The 20,274-nt window shown below is 39.2% G+C and overlaps 1 protein-coding gene across 6 annotated transcripts in view; it reads right to left on the minus strand.

Moving 5' to 3' along the window:
* Window positions 1–18,869, minus strand: part of rasgrf2a (Ras protein-specific guanine nucleotide-releasing factor 2a) — a 29,504-nt gene extending 10,635 nt beyond the window's left edge. For 4 of the 6 annotated variants that reach the window (XM_055060716.1, XM_055060715.1, XM_055060714.1 and 1 more), the window contains exons 1-13: window positions 18,131–18,869; window positions 10,276–10,382; window positions 7,996–8,143; window positions 7,637–7,726; window positions 7,298–7,551; window positions 5,743–5,822; window positions 4,884–5,077; window positions 4,175–4,284; window positions 3,393–3,511; window positions 3,164–3,327; window positions 1,172–1,238; window positions 697–833; window positions 489–571 (exon numbers count right to left, since the gene is read on the minus strand). In XM_055060716.1, the coding sequence (XP_054916691.1) occupies window positions 489–571; window positions 697–833; window positions 1,172–1,238; window positions 3,164–3,327; window positions 3,393–3,511; window positions 4,175–4,284; window positions 4,884–5,077; window positions 5,743–5,822; window positions 7,298–7,551; window positions 7,637–7,726; window positions 7,996–8,143; window positions 10,276–10,382; window positions 18,131–18,409 (1,832 nt within the window). In that variant the 5' untranslated portion in view covers window positions 18,410–18,869. The remainder of the gene's footprint in view (window positions 1–488; window positions 572–696; window positions 834–1,171; window positions 1,239–3,163; window positions 3,328–3,392; window positions 3,512–4,174; window positions 4,285–4,883; window positions 5,078–5,742; window positions 5,823–7,297; window positions 7,552–7,636; window positions 7,727–7,995; window positions 8,144–10,275; window positions 10,383–18,130) is intronic. The other 2 variants (XM_055060718.1, XM_055060713.1) reach the window with 1 other exon arrangement.
* Between the last annotated feature and the right edge of the window lie 1,405 nt (window positions 18,870–20,274).

Below are 20,274 nucleotides of genomic sequence, written 5' to 3' on the forward strand. Positions count from 1 at the left end.
TATTAATAAATAGCAATAAACTTGAAAATATGATTAAAAGCAGCTACTGTGATACAAATCACATTTTTTATGTGACTGGTGTCCTAAAGAAAGTTTGAACGTTTTTCTACAACAGTATTTGTGTTTGTGGGGTTATAATTGCTGTGACACACAATCATACCCATACATTTACCTAAAAGAGAATTAATAAATAATTCTTATAGCCACTTTTATTGCTTTCACAACAGTACCACAAAATATCATAATAAAACTTCAAGTTTATACTTTATTGCCCAGCCCAACGAATATGAATAGTTTTCCAAGACATTATGTGTCCACTGCAATCATCCAACTTTCCCATAATTATGCAACTAAAGCATAACTAAAGTTTGTTTTTTGAAATGTTCTTCTTGTTGACTTAATGGATCCACCATGATGTGTTGCTGTAAGCTCTGTAAACCTGTGGAATGTAGGACTTTAGCACAGTTAGAATGAGATCATCTCCTCACTTGATCATGTGGGGCACAGACACTTTAGAGTTCTCCTCAAACACGCTGGTCATCAGGCCGTTACAGCGGATGTTATCGATGCACTGAAGTGGAGCGAAAACACAAACACACACACAAAAAACAGGGATAAAAGTTTCTTTTAGAAGACCAGCTGAAGTTCGTCATGGCAGCTCTCAGTTCCTGTGAGTTCGTCTGGGTCGGTCTGTACCTGGCTGATATCGCTGGTCCAGGCAGCCTTCTCCTGGCGGGAAGGCGCTAGGAGAACAACGGAGAAGCTCTGACCATCGGGGGGCTCCACCACAATTTTAAACTCCAGGTGACTGAAGCCTTGACCTGCAGCATTGTCTGAAAACGCAACAGGAAACCAAAACACTTTCATTCTGCTCAGCTGACCTGAAATTGACGTTGCATTGGTCTGTAAGCTGCCTAAATGCCTTTGGTGCATTTGATCAAAACTGTAAAAAACATACTTTTTATTGTACCTATGAACTTTCATAGATATTTGTTGTTCTTTCTAGCTAGTGTTTCTTACAGTCCTTCTTCCACTAAACTTTATTCACTGTTGAATTCTGAAAAGTTTTCTTTGTAGAAATCTGACATTCATTGGTTAGGCAACCACTGAACTTGAGAATTACATTCAAATGAATTTTAATAATTAGTAAATATTGCAACAGGACACTCACAGTCTTCATCACTGGCATCTAGTTCCTCAATCAGAGTGCACTCAATCAGAGACAGTGTTCCTCCCTGCTGTTAGGAAGAAAAATAACAAATTAAAGCTTACCGCTGAACACATTAGACACAAATCTATACTCAGCGGAAATACTTTCTTTTTAGTCTTATTACGCCAGAACAAATATTTTCTGTCATAATTATGAGGGAATTTTGTAGATGTAGTTGTACCTTCAAGGTCAAATACAAAAATATTATTTATATGACTTATCCTCTAGTGTACAGGAATATATCCTGAACAGTGATGTCAGTAATGCATTACCAAGTAAATACAATTACTTATCTAAATCACTTTGTGTTACTCTGCATTACTGGTTTTTTTACAATATAATTTTATTTCCTCTATGTGTCTTGGGGAACGACCACCGTTTCTGCAACAATTATCAGCAGCAGCAAAAACATAAACAATGGAAGGAAGATAGAGATGCGCATTTTGTTGCTGGAAAAACAGGAACTATTTTGAGGTTCGCTCACCAAGTCCCATAATTATAAGTCGCTGTGGGTTTGTGTTTTTCTAAAGTCTTTAGCAGATTTAATGAGTCTCAGGTTGCAGTTTTTGGGCTTGGAAATAAGCAGACATAAGATATGACATCTAGTAAGTTTCAGTCAGATTCTCCCTGTCCATCATGTCCCGGATGAACCGTCCCGTTGTCTCTTTGCTGAATGACATCGAGTTTCGTGTTGGGCTCCACGAAAATACAAACATCAAGACTAATTTGAACAGAGCAACAAACATGAAAACAGCCAAATGAACAAGTCCGTAAAAGTTGTGCAACTAAACGCCATTATAATTATTAATATTAAGGTAAGTGTCACAAATATGTGCAGCGGGAAATCTGGGTTGTGGAGCCGCAGGAGGAGCTCTGTGTGCTGCACTCTGACACCAAACGCAGGGCCGTAACGCAGAATCTGGACGCTGGGAAGGACGGGAGTCTAAAATCTTATTTATAGTTTTCCAGACAATACTGGAAACACAAAAACACGCACAAATTACTAAAAAATTTTGTACTGTTGTAACCATTAAACAATCTCCCCTTCAGTTCAACCTTATCAGTGGAGCCACATTGTTGATGTTGATGTTAGTATAAAATAACTTAAATTAATGTAATTTTCAGTGTTATTGTTAGCAGCTGCTGAAAGTAACTAAAAAAGTTACTTTTAAGGTAACTTAGTTACTTTCCAAATCAAGTAATCAGTAATCTAAGTTACTTTTTCAAGGAGTAATCAGCCTGCCATCACTGATCCTGAACAGATTTAAGTTTACCAAAACTGTATTAAGATCTTTTCAGATTAGCAGGAGATGTTTGTCCCATTTCCATTACACAGATTTTTGTCCATATTCTGCTAATGTCGAAAAAACAAAATTTTTGCAATTGTCATTACAGCAGCAGAAGTAAACAGTTACATAAGATATATTCACAATTCAGCCATGACGCGACTGCTCATCATCTTTCAGCCAATCAGAGGCGACGTCAGTGTCTTATTCAGGAGTTTGAGCATCGCTTTGGAAAGATTGTAATCTGCGATTTTATAGAAGAATTATGGATTCATCACGTTGGAATGACACACAACTGATGCTGTGAGAGCTCTGAACAATGTCTAAAAAAAAATCACAAACAATCCATTTTGTTTCTGTCACTAGTAACATGAGACTTGTGTGATGTAAAAAAAGTGTTTACATTGCAGTTCAGCAACACACATATACTTCGACACGGCCGAAAAGCAATCTCATCATTTTTATTCGAAACGATTTTTATTTTTATTTTCAAAGTGCCATGTTTCCATTAAACTTATTTATTGTCATAATTTCAATTTTCTCAATTTTGTGGTTACTGGAAACGCAGTGTTTGTCTTCACAGGCCTGCCATTTTTGCAAAACTTGTAACTCTGTGTAGAAACTGCTGAACTTGAACACACAGATTTTAGATAGTGAGACGTTTTACCTTCAGTAGGTGCAGCTTCCCTCCGGAGGTCCGTGTGCAGATGAGGAAGTGCTTGGTGAACAGGAAGCACTGCCTCTCTCCTTCCTTCCTCAGTGAGAGCGAACCCAGGCGCACCTTACTGAGCATGCCCCGTTCGCTGCTGGATGGCAGCTGGATGAGAGAACCTGATCGCGGAGGAGAGAAGTCGTGAAAGAGTGCAGGAAAAAAGCTGAGAAAGCAGGAAGGCTACCTTGTCTGACGAAGGTCTGGCTCGTGTCTAACAAGATGTCGCAGCCTTCAACGATCATCCTTTCAATGGCCAGATTCTTCCTGATGTTCTCCGTGTCGCTCACCTCGTCGTGCATCATTCTGAAAACACAAGGAGCAAAGGTCAGTGTGTGTGTGTGTGACGCTATGTACCGGACTGGTTCAGAGGTCTGGGACCTGTACGACCCAAACGGCTGGTTTTACCCTCAGTTCAGCGGAATGAAATTTGTTATTACAGGACCTCCTGAAGAAAGAAAACTTATCATTTGCACAAAAAATATTACTCACACCTTAAGTATTATTCTTTTGTGAAAATTCAATGTAATTATTCCATAAGAACAAGTGAGAAAAAATAGGAAAAAAACCTGCATCTATAAGAGATAGATTTATTGTATTTCTAAAAAAAAACATGTAATTCCTCAAAATGATGTAGATTCTTATTAATGATATTAAAATACCTCTTTCAATATCTTTTTATAAATTTCTATTAATGATGTTTAAAAATACTCTAAAAATAATGTTTTATAATATTTTCTCTACTATTGAGTTTATCAATAAACATGAAAATATAACAGTTAAATATTTGTGCAGCTTTCACTGCAGTGCATTTTTTTAGTTTCTCAATAAGAACCAACATGCAACTAAATGAATCTGTTCTTGTGTATTTAGTATGTTAAGCCCCTGTAAAATTCAGTGTCACTGGGTAAAATTCAGTGTCACTGAATCGTCATTTTCATTTTTTTTGTTTCACAGTCCCAGTCTTACTTTGACAATTCTTCCAGTTTGGATTTGGCAAACTCCAGGCTCTTGCGCTCCACATGCTCATGGGGGGTGTGCGCCAGCAGCTCATGGAGGGTGATGATGTATCGAGGAATCTAGCATTTAAAAAAAAAAACAATATCATAAAGAAGACATTGACATATTGTATACTAAGACATGAATGTGTGATGAAAACTGAGACTTCAAACCTGACTTTTTTGAGGTTTAATATTTAACGATCTGAAATTTGATCAGTTTAAAAGAACAATTGCTTTGAAAGAACATTTTCAAATATGTTAAAAGTAAATTCTTTTGTAATTTGTGACACAATTACTTTAATTTTAACAACGCATTCTACTAGGAGCTCATCTGTCTTTAAAGTTCTATGCCCTCCAAGTGTTTTGAAACAAACTTAAATAGCTTGTAATGATTTTTTTCAGTCATAGAATATGTAGACATCTAGATAAACGGCTGCAGCATCCCACCTGCATCAGTTCACACAGTCTCAAGCCAAAAGCTGACGCATCGTTTGAATCAATTGACATTTTTCAAAATAAAAGCCTTCTGATTTTCCATTTATCTTCATTACAATCTACATTTGAAGCTGATGAAACGGGACATCGTGATCATAGTTTCCATAAGGCGACTGGAACTAAATCTGGATCTTGAAAACGAAGCAATTTGTTGCATAATTAGTACATAAAGTGTCTGGTACCTGGAACATGGGGTAAGTGAGGAAGGTTTCCAGCATGCGGCCCTCACAGCCGGCATTGGATTCGTACTGTTTGAGCAGCTTGTCAAAGTCTCGGTTCTGCTTGCAGTTGGCCAGCACCTGGAGGCTGTACTGGTGGTTCCGCACAAACTCCTGGTAAATGTTGAGCATGGGCAGCAGGATGTCGAACAGATCAGCTGGGAGGAAAACGCACAACGACTCACATTAACGTATCACTGAAGATAGACTAAAACAACAGCCTCTACTTTGACATTTACAGGTTACAAATGTATGTTTTTGATATGGTTATATTACTCTATGTCATAATAATAATAATAATACATTTTCTTGATCACATATTCACATTTAGAAAATAAAGTGCAACAATCAATAAAACAATTGACATAGAACAGCAGCAAAGATCCTAAAATATAGTTTTAAACATTAAAAGATTAGAACAATTCCTAATCAATTAAAAGATTATGAATTTCTTTTTATTGTTGCAAAGGAAAAGAAATTCATAAGAAAGATTTAGAATATTATGTTTTTTTAGGCCTGTTATTAATGTATGTAACTATAAATAACAACTCATTTGAAATTCAATTATTTGTGTGGAAATGATTTTCCTGGAATGAATTGTTACCTGTTCAGCAACTGAAAAGTGAAACTACACTGTAAAGACAATAACTTTCATTAAACACTCAGAAACTGCATCATCATAACTCGACAATCATCTGTATTTCTTCTTGTTACAGAAGCGTTATTTCTAAAGATTACATTTTTGTTGATGTTTTTCATGTTAGGGCCTGTGATCTGAGAGTCTAGAGGTTTAAGTGTGACCGGTGAATGGATCAGTACCCACCCAGAACCAACGTTGGCCAGTTGGCGATGCGAGCCTTCAGGCCCTGGTGGAAGATCTCGTGCAGAAACATGATGGTCTCACTGCACACAGAGAACTGACATGAAGATGCTTCTGGTTTCACTCAGGAGACGAAACAAAACACAGACACTGTGAGTTGTGACGCATTTGAAGACAGAAGACCGGGGCTCCAGCTGACAATCATTTTAGCGATGTCGATTATTCTAACAATTATTTGATAAGTCAGGTAAAAGAATTGGCACATTCTGCAGATTTGTTGTTTAGCCACTTAAACTCATAATTCTAGTCTGTTTTTTAACTCGAAAACCAGACACTTTATTGCTTAAATTTCAATGAGATTCTCTGTAAGCTTGATCACTTGTAGGAAAAGATGCATCTGCAGCTAATAAGTACATTGTGTGAAAGGTTTGGCTCTTTCTGGTAGACTTAACATCACTACAGTGTAGGACTGACCTCTTGACTATATTTTCATTAACTGATTAATAATGGGATACCTAAATGTGCTTAATAGATTTATTTATTTTTTTTACTAAATTTGTATCTGGTGAAGGTCAACTTTAGAGCAGCTGGGGTATTTTGCCTCTTGAAACGTCTAAATACCCCAGTTAATAACTAATGAATAATTAAACTAATTATTAATCAAATTAATCACAATTAATCCGATGAATTGTTTCAGCCATGTAAAAGACAATTCATGTTTTATCATGCATGAATATTTTTACAATCCACAAGCATGACTATTTACATATTTCATTTGTGCAAACCAAATAAAAAGGGGAGAGAAATGGTATTTATCCCTTTACATTGATTTATAACATTTAATTGAATAATTAGCTGTCTGGAAGAAAATACAAAGGAGACTAGAAACGCACAGAGAAATCAGGTGTAGACTAGAATCAGCTCATTTTCAGTCCAGTCCACCCATCAACGGTGACAGAAACTTAAAAAATGGATCCTCATCATCAGGAGGCTGTTTGTTCAGGTTTCTATTACAGAGTGACAGAATTTGGCACCTCATGTTGCGGAAACTAACACTGGCATGTCAAAGCACAGATGTCTTCAAAAGCACCAGGTACTTTGGAGCAGCTGTGAATCATCTGATCACCTCTGTGGGATGAAACAGCAACAATCAAAGCTCTCAGACTGAGAGTCAGAAATGATCTGTGGGGAAATTCACTGGGAATTAGAACAGGAAAAGAAAAGGCAGAAACATTTCCTCCCACTTCAGTGTCTGTTACTAACACGCCGGTTCCTGCTGCTTTGGATTTTATTTTTAGGTATCACAGCAACTTGTTAGATTTTTATTTGAAAAAAAAAGGAGAATGACTTCTTTGTCTTTACATTTTTAGACTATTTTGTGTTGATGTATCACATAAAATCCCAATAAGTTGGTTGTAGTTGCAATGGCACAAAACATGGAAAAGTTCAGTTGGAGGAAAGCACTTTGTTTAATGGTCTTTTTGAAAACCAAGCATTGGGAGCTTTAATGTTTAGTGTACATTTCCCTCTCACACAGAGCAAGAGGAGGATTCATTACCTGTTGAGGAAGATGCTGCTGACGTCGTCGTGGCTTATGGGAGGCTTCTTGGAGCTGGCGGCCATGCGCAGCGGCCTGAGGAAGCAGTTGACCAGAATGGAGAGCTGGTGGACGTACTCCGTCTCTGCTTCCACCATGTTGAACACGATCTGGTTCCTCTTCCTCATGCTCTCTGCGTGAGGAGAGCAGATGTAGTCCTGGACGATGATCTTCCACTTCCTCCGGCACAACCAGCCACGCATGAAACTTTGCACCTGCAGTGGTCACACAAACAACCCTGTCATGGCCTCCCAGCTCATGACGGGGCCCATGACGTCGCCGCTTAGACGACGCTTTTACCTTTTTAATTTTTTTGATGTCTGGGTCCTCCTCTTCTTGGTTGCTCTGAAACGGCAGCATCCTCTCCTTGGCTTTGTTCAACACCACAATCTACCGCGACAACAGCATCTATGTGAGCGCGCTGGTGCAAAGCATCAAATATTTATGAAACTTTGGACAAAAATAAACATCTAGATAGGGAAGTAATGGGTTCTCGAATCCTTGGAGCCCTGCTGTGCTTTAATTCAACAGAAGTGTCTTCTTCATCATGCCTGGGGGCATTTGCACGCGTTGATCTAAATGTGTTCCATCTGAGGGCTGCGTCCGAGTGTGCGTTTAAGTATGCATGCGCACGCAGATGTGGAGGCGCTCATGCGTACCTCGGCTTTGAGCCGCTCGATCTCCGTGTCCTGGTCCTCCAGCTGAGTGCGCAGCTGATTGGCTGCGATCTTCTCCGTCTCCAGGATCTGGACCAGGTGAATGTACTTCTGCATCAGGATCTCGCGCTCAATCATGATGTCAGAGTAGCTGGAAGACAGAGCGTGGAAAGGGGTCGGGCTTCGGATATGTGTTTGTGAACAAACTTGGGCGCGCTATAACAGGTAAACGGGGGGCGTTCACCGCCGTCGTTAAAAAATAAGAGAGGCATCCGCGGAAAGGAGAGCGCTGAGAGGAGATAGAGGTTGAGTGTGTGATGTAACCAGCGAGGTAAAACAGCGCTAGTGTGACCTAAATGTGAACCGCTGCGAGCACTGAGCACCCAGACACGCTCGCTCGCCTGGATGTGGTCGCTGTGTCCAGAGTGTTTCACCAGCACCAAAAAAAGAGAAGCAAAGACGAGTTTGATTTAAGAAGAATCTTTAAACTGAATGCTCAGCGTTTAGAGACTTTAACTGAAGAAGAAAAGATGCTCTACAAATGTATTAGTCTGCTCATCTATTTCTCTGTAGATTTTTTAAAAAAAGTCATAATCTGAAAAGCCTGACCTTTTATCTTTTGCTCCAGTTTAGTCTTTCAGTGTTTGTCTCTTCCAGCTTTTCACTCCTCAGCTGAAATTGTTGCCTATTTTTCTCTGCAAATCAGCTCAATATCAAAGCCATTTCACTTCGTTCTTGTTGTATTTGCAGGTAAGGCCAAAATTATACAGGCAGATTTAGATATAAAAATATTTTTATTCACCTTTAAAGCTAGTTTTCTGATAGTAAATAAAACAGATATCTTCCTAAGGATGAAAAAAAAGTGAAGTGAGTATCAGTTGTTCTGAGTTAACTCAATGGAAACATTACTGAAGACATTAAAGCAAGCAAAATTTATTCTAGTTGCTGACCAGCTTATTCCACTTTTCATCATTTGTTTGATGATTCATCTTTGAGATCTGATAAAATGTCTAAAGTTGGACGATTTCCTGGTCATCACGCCATGGCGACTGCTGAAGGTGAAGAAACAGTTTTCCTGGAACATTAAGTTGTTTCTCCACCATTAGTGGTTTTAGGAGCGGCACACTAGCCTGATTGACAGCGCTAAGACCCTCCACCTGACTCTGATTGGTTGATCTTGACAGGGAGTGCTGCATTTTGTCTGACGGCAATTTTAGCTCTGACAGGAGATCGATCTTTTCACAGATTATTTCTCTCAAATTGTATTGTCACAACATGGTGACAGTTTTAAAAATATAAGTAAAAAACATATTTTTGGTAAAAGTTGCATACAATAGCTTTAAGAAAGTTATGGATTAATGATGTATTTCCAAGAGTAAATATGAGTCAGAAATCATTCGATAGAGGAAGTCTAAGTAGTTATATGTATGATTAAAACCTGCTGCATGTCCTCAGCAAACAATAGGATGATCCACTATTATTATTTTAAAAAGAAAGGTACTTGGAGTCACCTGACAGATTTCATGTTAAGTTCTGACCTCATTGTTGTGCTGCTTTTTTATTTTTTATTTTTGGTCAAAACTAACAGCTGTGAGAGATTGCTGAAGCGAGGCGATGGCGGACAGTTTCCTCCCCGGATCAGGGTCAGAAAACACGAAATTGACCGCTGATCACTCTGCATTAAAAAAGACCTGCTCAGTTTAGAAAACCTCTGTCTCTTCTGTGCAATTGTGCGCGACAGATCAACTGTGCCGACGGTTTAAATCTCCTTAAATGCCGGTCATGATCTCGTGGTATTTGATGTTCTGTGTGAGCGCTCAGTCATTAATCTCACAACACACACAGTTCAGATTCAGACGGTGACACGGATCACAGCGGCATGGCGGCCATTTTTCTGAGAAGCCCTGAGCTGAGTCATTACCGGCTGAAAATATTTTTCTGATTTAGAAGCAGAACGACTCAATATCCCACCATGAACATATTCCTGTATGTTTTGTGATAATTATTCTGTTGACTAATTATTTTCTCAAGACCACAACGTGATCTTAAAATTGCTGCTTGCTCTGACTGTATCCTACACATTCATCTACATTTATTAGAAATTTAGCAAGGAACCGACCTTATAATAATTTTCCTACCTTAGACTCTGAAAACGGTAAAATTAATAATGAGGGAAATAAGTCCAGTACCGAAATAAACCACAGAAAAAAAAGTTTTTTTTTCCCCCTCTATCCTGAAAATGAACAACAACAAAACGTGACTGAAACATGTGTCTGTTCGTACCTGGCCTGCTGGATGCACTCCACCCACTCGTTGCAGTCCGACTCATCCTCTGACCGCAGCTCCAGAGGTTTCTGACCTTCATGACCAAAAATGACCAGGAAGTAGTGCTGCGTTTAACAGAAACAAACAACCAATCAAAACCACAAACTAAAGCTTCACCTGCTTGATAAAAAATGCAGATGCTAACAAAAAACAGTACTTTAAAACTATAAAAAGGATTACAGTGAACACCAAAACACAAGTAATAAGGCAATAGGAAAAAAAGTAAAGTCTGAAAGTTTATTCAAAACTAGCAGTGGATTAATTACAGTTTCCTGGCTGATCATCAAAAAACTGACCATCTGATTTGGCTGATGCTGATTTTTTTTGTCTGAAAAGTTACCAAGTTTAGTGACAAAGCTGCAACACTGGGGAGACTGCAGATAATCACAGAGGTGCAACATAACCCGTTTTTCAATGCAGAGCTGAAGGGGCAGTGGCTGGTTTCTAGACCTTTTCTGAGGAGGATAGAATCTGTTTTTCTTGGAAGCATCAGCCAATCGGCGATCTCTCAAAATTATGGAAATTGCTGCCAATTTATCGGAACATGACAACAAAAATATACAGAAACACAAGGACTAAAAATAAGAAGTAAAATCCAAATGACACATTTGGAGTCCAGATCTTTTTCAGGCTCAAAATCAAGAGGACAACTTTGTAAAGTAAGAATCTGAATGCGATCATAGTCTGACTAATGGATTTATAAAGTGAAACGCTTAAAAGATTATTTTAAAGTCAATAAAGTTTTAAATCAATAAAGCTGGAATGTTTTAGTCTTAAAAACATCTAAGATGTTTTTATACCAAACTACTTCACTGCAAGTTTGAAGCCAACTTGTTTTCTAACCAATGGCGTCACAACAGCAACAATTTGAAATTAAATTTAACTAAGCACAAGTCATCAATTTCTTTGTTGTTTTGTTTCTGGCTCTAGGTCTTGAAAACTATAATATTAATTTCCAAATTAATATGATCAAAGCCAAACTGTATAGTTAGGCCTGTCACAATAAGCAATAAATCAATAAACCAAAAAAACTAGTTCAATAATTTCCACTTGAATGATTTATTGATTCTCTCTTTTCTCTGTTTCAACTGAAAACTTGATGATAAAAGTCTTCAGTCTGGTGACTTGGGTTGTTTTGTTTTTTTTGTTTGTTTACAGATACTTCATTTTATTTCTCGTTTCTGTTTTGGATATTTAAAATGTCTTCTAGTTCCAGTGTTAAATTTTCAGTAGAATTTAAAGTTTGTTGGTCTTTGAGAATGTGCTCTTGCATTTTTATGCGATTGCCGTGATATTACTCAAAAGTTCTCTCATACCAACATAATTATCTCTTACTGCAATAACTTCTGGGTCAATTTATCATCCGGCAAAATTTGTCATGATGGCAGGCCCAGGTATAGTAAATATACCAGTGCTTTTAGTTAATCATTCATTAATTTTATCATTTGCAATGAAATGCATTAACATAAAATGCGATGCTCACAGTGTGGCTTATTTTGCTCCACTGTGCCTCAGAGACAAACAGACGGCCAGTGTAGTAATGATGTAACGATAAGAGGGTGAAAGATATTTGCTGGCGTGTGCTGGCTACAAACCAGAGAGGCTTAAGGGCTTGTTTGTGTGTTGGGGGCTGGGGGAGAGGGAGTGAGGGTTTACATAACCACCCAGGCTTGTACAGCTCCTTGCATTGCTAATGCGGCTTCCCCAGCCACAAGCCTGCATTAAGCTGCAGGATAACAATGAGTGAGACGGACAGACAGAGAAAGGAAACTGTAAGCGGACTTGCCCTGCATTCAGAGGGCAGAAAAAAAGAGAAGAAAAAAAAGGAAAGAAAATCAGACATGTCATTTCTGCCAGTGTTTGGTTTAGAAGATCTGGTATTATCAATGCACACTCATCAGATCTCCACACCATCCTGAGCTACTCAACCACAAACCAATCAGTTATGCAGCATCAATTAAAAACATAAGGTTATCCTTAATGTCCTGCGTTACTTACTTTAACTTGTGGTGCTTTCTGCAGTGTGGAAAAGTGAATGTATTTGTATTGGAAATGTTTAGTATGAGCCTTTTGGTTCAGCCTTTACTTTCAATAAACCAGCAAAACGCATGCTGAGTTACAAATTCAGGTTCCTCAGTCAATTACATGGAGGAGAAAGACAGGTGGCTCATTCCGAATGTTGCCTTTTGCAGTCTACCATCCACTCCCATTAACAGACAAAATAAACAAAATATGCACTTACAAATTCTATGAAATAGCTGGATCATCAAAAATACTTCACTAAAAGGTTCTCAGGCCCCCAGGGAATCTTTTAGCCTGAACACCCTGTAAAAGAAGAAACGTCTCTCACCGTGTTTCACAGATTAGTCACAATAGTACTTCTATTTCAGCCATTAGTTTGTTTCATTAAGAGGGCAGGTGATCATCAGCATCAGCTGAGAAGCTGCCTGACAACACTCATAAACTATCAAATACTTCAATCTGCTTCTCCTTGTAACTCTTTCACTTGAATTACTCAAACATCAGCATTTGAAGTGTACCAGAATAAGCAACAAAGACCTTTGTTACACTGGTCATAATTGTACTCTCATCTCTTACTGTGCTAAATCTCGCAACCTTAAAAAAAAAGCAAAAAAAAAACCCAGGTTTGTTTACTTCAAGCAAAGGAGAGATGTGGAGCACTCTCAGGACGATGTTAAGACCCGGGGTGAGCCACGCACTGATGCATAAACAAACAAAAAGGCCAAGTGCAATGTCTGCAGGATTTCAAATTTGCACTCAAACTTTTCTGCACTGTAGCTAAAACGTCAGCTCTGATGAAGAGAGAGGAGGACAGTTAGGCCTTTCGTTTGATCGAACAAGAACTGCAGAGGAACACAGGCTGACCCACACACTGCACTGTCAAAGCGAAGCTCCAACTGGGACAGGTGTCCACAGACGTGGAAGTGTCTCTGTGAGACGTGGTGGTGCTGGTTTGGTATTCAGACAGTGTCTGCAGGCAAAAGGGTCGGCAAGGATGCTATTCTTAGCGAAGCAGAGCCGCATCCCAGAACCGAACAGAGCAGCTCCACCTGCCAAGTCACAAAAACACAAACAGTCTGCACCTTCAAAGCAGCTCCTTGGCTCATATGTGATTTATCGCGCAATAATACGCCAACTCCACGATTCATCTCAATATTGGTGTCGGGCTTCTACATCTAACTTACTGCAGTCAATCATTTTCACAAGTTCAAATCAAGCTTTTGAGAAGCAACGCGGGTCAGAAAAACTACCACGAAAGTTAAAAATCGCACAAACCATTATGTTAATTACCTCACTAACTTTGACTGTTGGAGGAGACTCAGTAACGGACAAGGAGAGGAAATTAGCAATTCAGCAGGTTTATTATTGTTGCTGCTGCTGCCCTAACACTGTTAAGGTGTTGATGCTTTATGTTAAATTATTCTATATATGTACATCTATATGGTGAACGTATTGTCAGTGAATTGGTTTTCATAGAGTTAAGAATAAATCATGCATTTTCTATAATTTGCTTGTACTTGAGCCACTGTGGCTGGTGGAGAAAATGTTTCATTTCCGTTTCATTTCATGAGAGTTAAAACACAACCTTCATCGACCAAGCAGCCAGCCTTCCTGGTGACTTCTTCAACTTTTAACAACTGCTGCAGCTGATCCAGAACGCTACTGCTGGCGTTCTCACTAAAACCAGGGAGATCGATCATCACCCTCCGCTGAGAGGAGAGACTTTAAAGTCCTGTTAGTTCAGAAATCTCAACACGTCAAAGATCTGCTGTTGTTGTATCAACCTTCTAGACCTCTCAGGTCTTCTGGTTCTGGTCTGATCTGCAGAATCTGAACCAAACATGGAAAAACAGCAGTCAACTTCTATGCACAACCAATCTGGAACAGACTTCCACAAAACTGCATGACTGTTCCTCTAAATCAACGATAACTTATATTAATTCTAATCTGGATTGCAACTTCTTTATATTTTGCCACTTCATTTTTATATTTTCTGTTTGTTTTTCAGGCTTCGTTTTTAGCACTCAACACACATTGAATTGCTTGATTTGCTTAAATTAGCTATATAAATGAACTTGACTTAACCATCATTGTACCCTTTGTAAGTACGAATGTAAGGTGGAATAAAAGATCCTGTCCTGATGCTTCGACATGGAACGTGCTGCAACAGGATCCAGGGCTGCCAAGACTGATCCCACTAAAGGGATTACAAATTTATTTTAAGAACAATGGAAAACACCCTGAGGAATGCCCAGTTTATGCGTTACCCCGTTTGTGTGCAGTGGTATAAGGTATTTGCTCCCTTATTCATTTCTTCAGTTTTTTGATGTAATTGTTTGGGGATGACATTACAGAAACAGGTCCAGTTTGGCTAAGAAGAACTATTGAAGGAAATTAATAAGAAAATTAGTCATTTAGATTGAAATGACCAAGTCGGAGCTTCACCTGATCATAAGGAGAATAATAGTCAAATAGTTCAGACTCAGTTATTGCCTGTAATACACTCCCCAACAATCACTGAGTGAGACAGGGTGCATTCTGAAAGGTCCATCACAAGGCTGCATAAGCTAATTTGTTAATTACTGCAAAACTGGAATGTCAGAAATAAATTTTCTTAACGGAAACACACCAATTGAAAAATAAATACATAAATAAATTTCAATAAAACGATTTTGTCCTAAGATGAGATGGTTTTTTGGCCATATTGAGATAATAAGTGTTTTGCGTAAAAGTGCAATGGAAACACTTTTTTTGCGTCATTCGATCAACACGTCACTGACAACTGGATGTTGCCACGGGCGGAAAAGATGAAGAGCACGACAGAATGATGGCCCGGCGTGTTTCTGAAGGACTTACTGCCTAAACAAGCTCATTGATGTTGAATTTCTTATTAAGTGAAAACACCACAATTGTGAAGTTTGATTTTTTTTTCAACACAATGAAGAAATTTTGGCTTACTCTTCTTTGCAGAACAGTTTTTCCTCAACCACAATGGAGAGGTTTCAGTCCTGGACAACATGTTCAGGTTTCCAACAAACCATATTAATCCAATTTAGGTCCAGACTTTGACTATGCCCAAGATTGCCCATATGTCTATATGTCAACTTCAACATAGTGATCGCAACCTTGAAAATCAACATCAGTGAAACTCCATAGACGCAGCATAAATAAAGATAGGAGCAGAGCAGAGTGGACATCAAAAGAGCTGAGTGATCAGCTGAGCACAGACACTTTGATGTTCTTAGATCTTTTGTCTGACTTTAATGTTTCTTCATCAAAAACGTCCTGCTTAAACTGAGCCTGCTGACAAGGTGCCTCATTAGGCGGAGATCAAACAAAGCTCCCTCAGTAAAGCTCTTGTCACCGTTGGTCTGGAGGTGCTTCACATCAGGACAACATGACTGTAACGCAGACCGCTGCAGAATCCTAAAGCAAAGGTTTAAAGTCTAACAGAACCTGCTTTTAAAAGTGGCATCAACTCTATAGGGGCTCTGCTAAAACTAAAAATGTAAACTATCTAAAACAGAAGCCAAGTTTGTCCTCATAGTGAACTTAGCAGAAGTACTAAAGTAAAGTACAAAAAAAATAATAATAACCTCTGAATTTGCAAAAGGGAAATTACGGATCTAATCAGCCATCTCCGCCTGCATGCTGCTGTTGAGCTGTGGGCTCAGTCAGCTAGCAGGTTTATGTTTTAGACTGATATATAGTGTGTGGTCTTTGAAAATTATGTGCTTTGTCAAATAAATTTGTGGACAAAAACGATCACAGTGCTCTTCTACAATAATCCTAGTGCCGCATCATTCTTCTGCACAGCCGTCAGAAACTTCCCGGTCGTGCATCTGTTAAGATAATGAACAGCTGCTGTGAATGTTTCAGCAGAAAATCAACGTTAAGTCCCTCCAGCCTTCTTTTGTAATCAGTTCCTTAGCAGTTCTTAGCCTTCTGCCTTTACAGAACGTCTAAAATATTTTGATTTACACATTATATTTGTTGTCATGTCACTTCATAACTATAGTGATTAACAAATTGAATAAACTTGAAGAGATATAACTGAGATCAGTCATAGGTCATGCTGTGTCACAGTTTTAGGTCAGATAGTGGGGAAAATAAGTATTTGATATGGCGCAGATTTTCTATTTTTACTTTTCAGCTTGCTGAGATTGGAGATGTCTGTAATTTTAATTGAAATTAAATCTCAACTGGGAGAGAGAATCTAAAAAATAAAATCTAGAACATGGCCTTGTATGATTTTTTTTGTGTGTTTTTAATCAATCATTTGCTTTTTATTGCATGCAGCACAGTTGTGTGAAAAAGCATTTCATTTCAACTTTTTTTTTTGCCCAAAAAAAAAAAAGCCTTTCTCACAGAGTTTGGATTATTTTTCTCCCCTGATGCCTTCATTTGAAAACTGAATTTTGTGTTTACTTGTGTTGTTTTTGACTGGTGTTTAGATGACGTTAATCATCACACTAATGATGTTCAACATCATAGATATGATGTTCAATCATACCAGTAATGCTACGGCTGAATTTCTGTGCAAAAAAACGGGAATCGGGAAGGGGGGAGTCTTTCAATCTTTTGTATTTATGACCCAATTTCCAAACCCTGTAAACTTCTACCAGCTTAAAATGTACTTAGTTTTTTAATAATAATGTAATAAAGAATGTTGCAAGGAGGTGCAACTGTCGGCACCGTTGCCTTGCAGCAGGAAGGCCTTTCTGCAAGAAGTTTGCATATTTCCCCGTGTGTGTGAGGTTTTATTTCTACGGCAAATCAACAAACATCCAAGTTAGGCCAACTGCTCTAAGTGTGCCTGGTTACTTGTTGTGGGTGAAACCTGACCAGGAGGCTGCATGCCTCTCGCCCCAATGGGGATTCAGGAGATGCGCGTAATATCGCAACAGATGTTTTCAATCTTTCGTTTGTTTGATTTAACTATCTGCAGCTCTTGTTAAAGATTAAACTTGACAGTGAAATCAGGTGAGAATATCTTCACACATCCAGAAGTTAATAGCATCTAAAATGCAAAGAGTCTGTTTTTCCCCCCCAGCTGCTCCTGGTTAATGAAAATTGTTGAGAGTCAATGTGATTTCTATCAAGTTTTAGAAAAGTGAATGTGCTCTAAAACCTAAACCTCATGTCAAATGAGATTTAGGTTTTAGAGCAAAGAAGAACATGAAAAGTCTAGAAGAAGAAGAGACTGAAAACAAAATCAATGGCTGAAAAAAATCCTGCACAATCAGTGTCATTTGTTGTGAAAATACTATGTAGATATTACTAGAAAATTGTTTAAAAACAAACAACCCCCCAAAACGGTTTCATCACCTAAAAACACCACTGAGTTCTAGGAAGTTTTTGGTCAAACTTCACTGTGAATCTGATGCAGGCTGCACTAAACAATGCAACTTTAACAATAATACAGCTCAAAGACACTATTAACAACTTTTATGTCTATTTTTCAGTGACAGAAACTGCCTCATAACTCAGTCAGGAATTCAGTCGTTGTTGATTTGTCATGGAAAACAAGAGTTTGATCTGTCATTACTGCATGTGTTTAATAGAAAGCCAGTTTGAACAATTCCAATTAAGGCAAAGAAAGCAAAGCAGCTAATTTTGATCATTAAACGTTGCGCTATGGAACCTTTCACATAAAACAAACCTTCACCTCTCACTTTATGAGGCAAACTGATTATTTTTGGCGCTGCTTTGATTGAAAACCGAACCGCGGTGACCCGCAGGCTGACTTCAAACAAAGCTCCTCACTGTTCCCCGCGCGCTCGCCACGCACCTGCTGTTTCTCCGCGAGCTCCTTGCTGATGGCGGTCGCCTTGGGCGCAGGCGCCCGCTCGCACGTGCATCCCTCCAGCAGGTAGATGCCGGAGGGCCTCGCGCTCTGGTCGTTCTCAAAGTAGAAGAGCACGTTCTGGTACAGGGCGAAGTACTTCTCGGCCCAGCGGCTGTTCTCCGTGGTCTTCTTGCTCAGGTAGCCCCGCTTCGAGCCCTCTTTCCGCGCCGCCACCGACAGATAGAGCGCGTGGCCCTCGTTGTACCGCACGCTCTTCTGCATGTCTGCGGGGGGGCTGTTTGCTGAAACTTCAGGGAGAGGCCGTCACACCGCGGCGCATCTTCGATATGCGGCTGCCGCTGCCGCTGCTGCTGCTGCTGCTGTGGTTATTTTTAGCGGACTGATGCCAGAGGGAAGGCGGTTAATGTCTCAGTCTGTTGGAGAAGGTAATCCGGGCTTACCATGATATAAAAAGTTGGAACGTCCGCCGCTCGGCAGTTTAATGCGGGCTCTCGGAGTCAGTAACTACAGCAACACTTCACTCTGCGTCTGCGTCCCACGAAACTTAAGAGGGGAGTTAGCGCACGAAAGTAATGTAAAAAAATATATATATAGAGAGAAAGAATCCACAAAAAAGGACAAAGATTGGCACACTCAACGGCAGCAAATATGAAAACAGAGTCAGAGGAGCAGACGGTGAAAACAGAATCACAACGGAGATCAGCCGTAATCCGCTTTGACACGCACTTAAAGAGACAGGTCTGCGCCGCGCCGCCCCGCTCCGCTCCGCGCGCCGCTCACCTACTTCGGAGGAGCGCGCGAGCGGCGAGAGCTGAGCAGAGACGTTTGAAGTGGGGGGTGAAGGGGCGGAATGAGGCCGCAGGTGTTTTAGTGATGGCTGCATCCCACTCAGATGCTGCTGATGTGTCTGTCAGGGAAGGTTAAAGGATTTATATTTCATTTATGCTTTTATTAGTATTGTTATTGTTGTCTATAATCATTGTAGACAGAAAACCTCTGTATAGGTTTATATATGTTTTAAGTCTTCAAGTCTAGGTAGGTCCACAGGTTGCAAATTAGCTGTAGCTACAACATTTGTATGTATAAAAAGCAACACTCACTGCCTTTGTCCCTTTGATAGTAATAATAAAACACATTTTTAAAAATGTAAACATTATTGACATCCACACAGCCTGTACATTTGCCAGTAAAAATAGACGCGACGGGGGGGATATTTACGAACCTTTTACAAAAACTCCTTGTTTGAGAGTCGGTTAACAGAGCAGTTTTCCAAAAACGAGTTTTTCCAGTTGTTGTGAATGTTTCCACACAGAATGCATATAACTCCCTCCAGGCAGAAAACGAAACAAGGCGTTCATGGTTGTTACTGGCGTTTAATAATTATGCCGTGAGAACTGTACAAAACACAAAATACATTTTTACAGAAAAACATTCACATAGAGAATAGACAATTATTACGCACAAATTAAAACACAAAAATGTGTACCTCACTGGCCGCTTCAACCTGAAAGGGTTAATACAGAAACTACCGAGTGCCGTGTCTAACTAAAAATATGTGCCTAAATGAAACAACCATTTAACATTGGTTCCACTCCAGAAATATTTCCACAACTTATAATGAATATAAATATTTTACCTCACTTTAACTTATCTAGACTGCTGCTGATGGCAGCAACAATGCAAATCCTGTGAGCAGATACAAATATACTTTCATAAATTAAGAGGATTAGATTTAACATTAGAAAGGTCAAAAAAAACATCTGGCAGCTAGTTTACATTTTCACCATAATTGAAGCACTTTAAAAAAATGAAAACAAATCAAGATACTGTGTATTTCCTGCAACTTACATTTATTTCTGTATGTATCAGGACTAAACAGGACACCAGGTACACACACACACCTCTCCATGAGGAAAACATTCTGATTGGTGGATTGCAAACACAACAATTATTTAAGTTGCTGACCCTATTTTTTCATTTTTTTCAGCCATATTTTTACCTCTATGTGCATCAGATGCCAGCTTTTTACTTTATTTTCTATACTTGCTACAGGGTGTAAAACTCCAAATAAAACATTCTGATCAAGAAGTTCTTCCTTTGTCTGCAGCAGAACTTGGACTTTCCTG

This window comes from Poeciliopsis prolifica, unplaced genomic scaffold, assembly GCF_027474105.1.
Source record: "Poeciliopsis prolifica strain line A6 unplaced genomic scaffold, Auburn_PproV2 SCAFFOLD061, whole genome shotgun sequence".
NCBI classification, from domain to species: domain Eukaryota; kingdom Metazoa; phylum Chordata; class Actinopteri; order Cyprinodontiformes; family Poeciliidae; genus Poeciliopsis; species Poeciliopsis prolifica.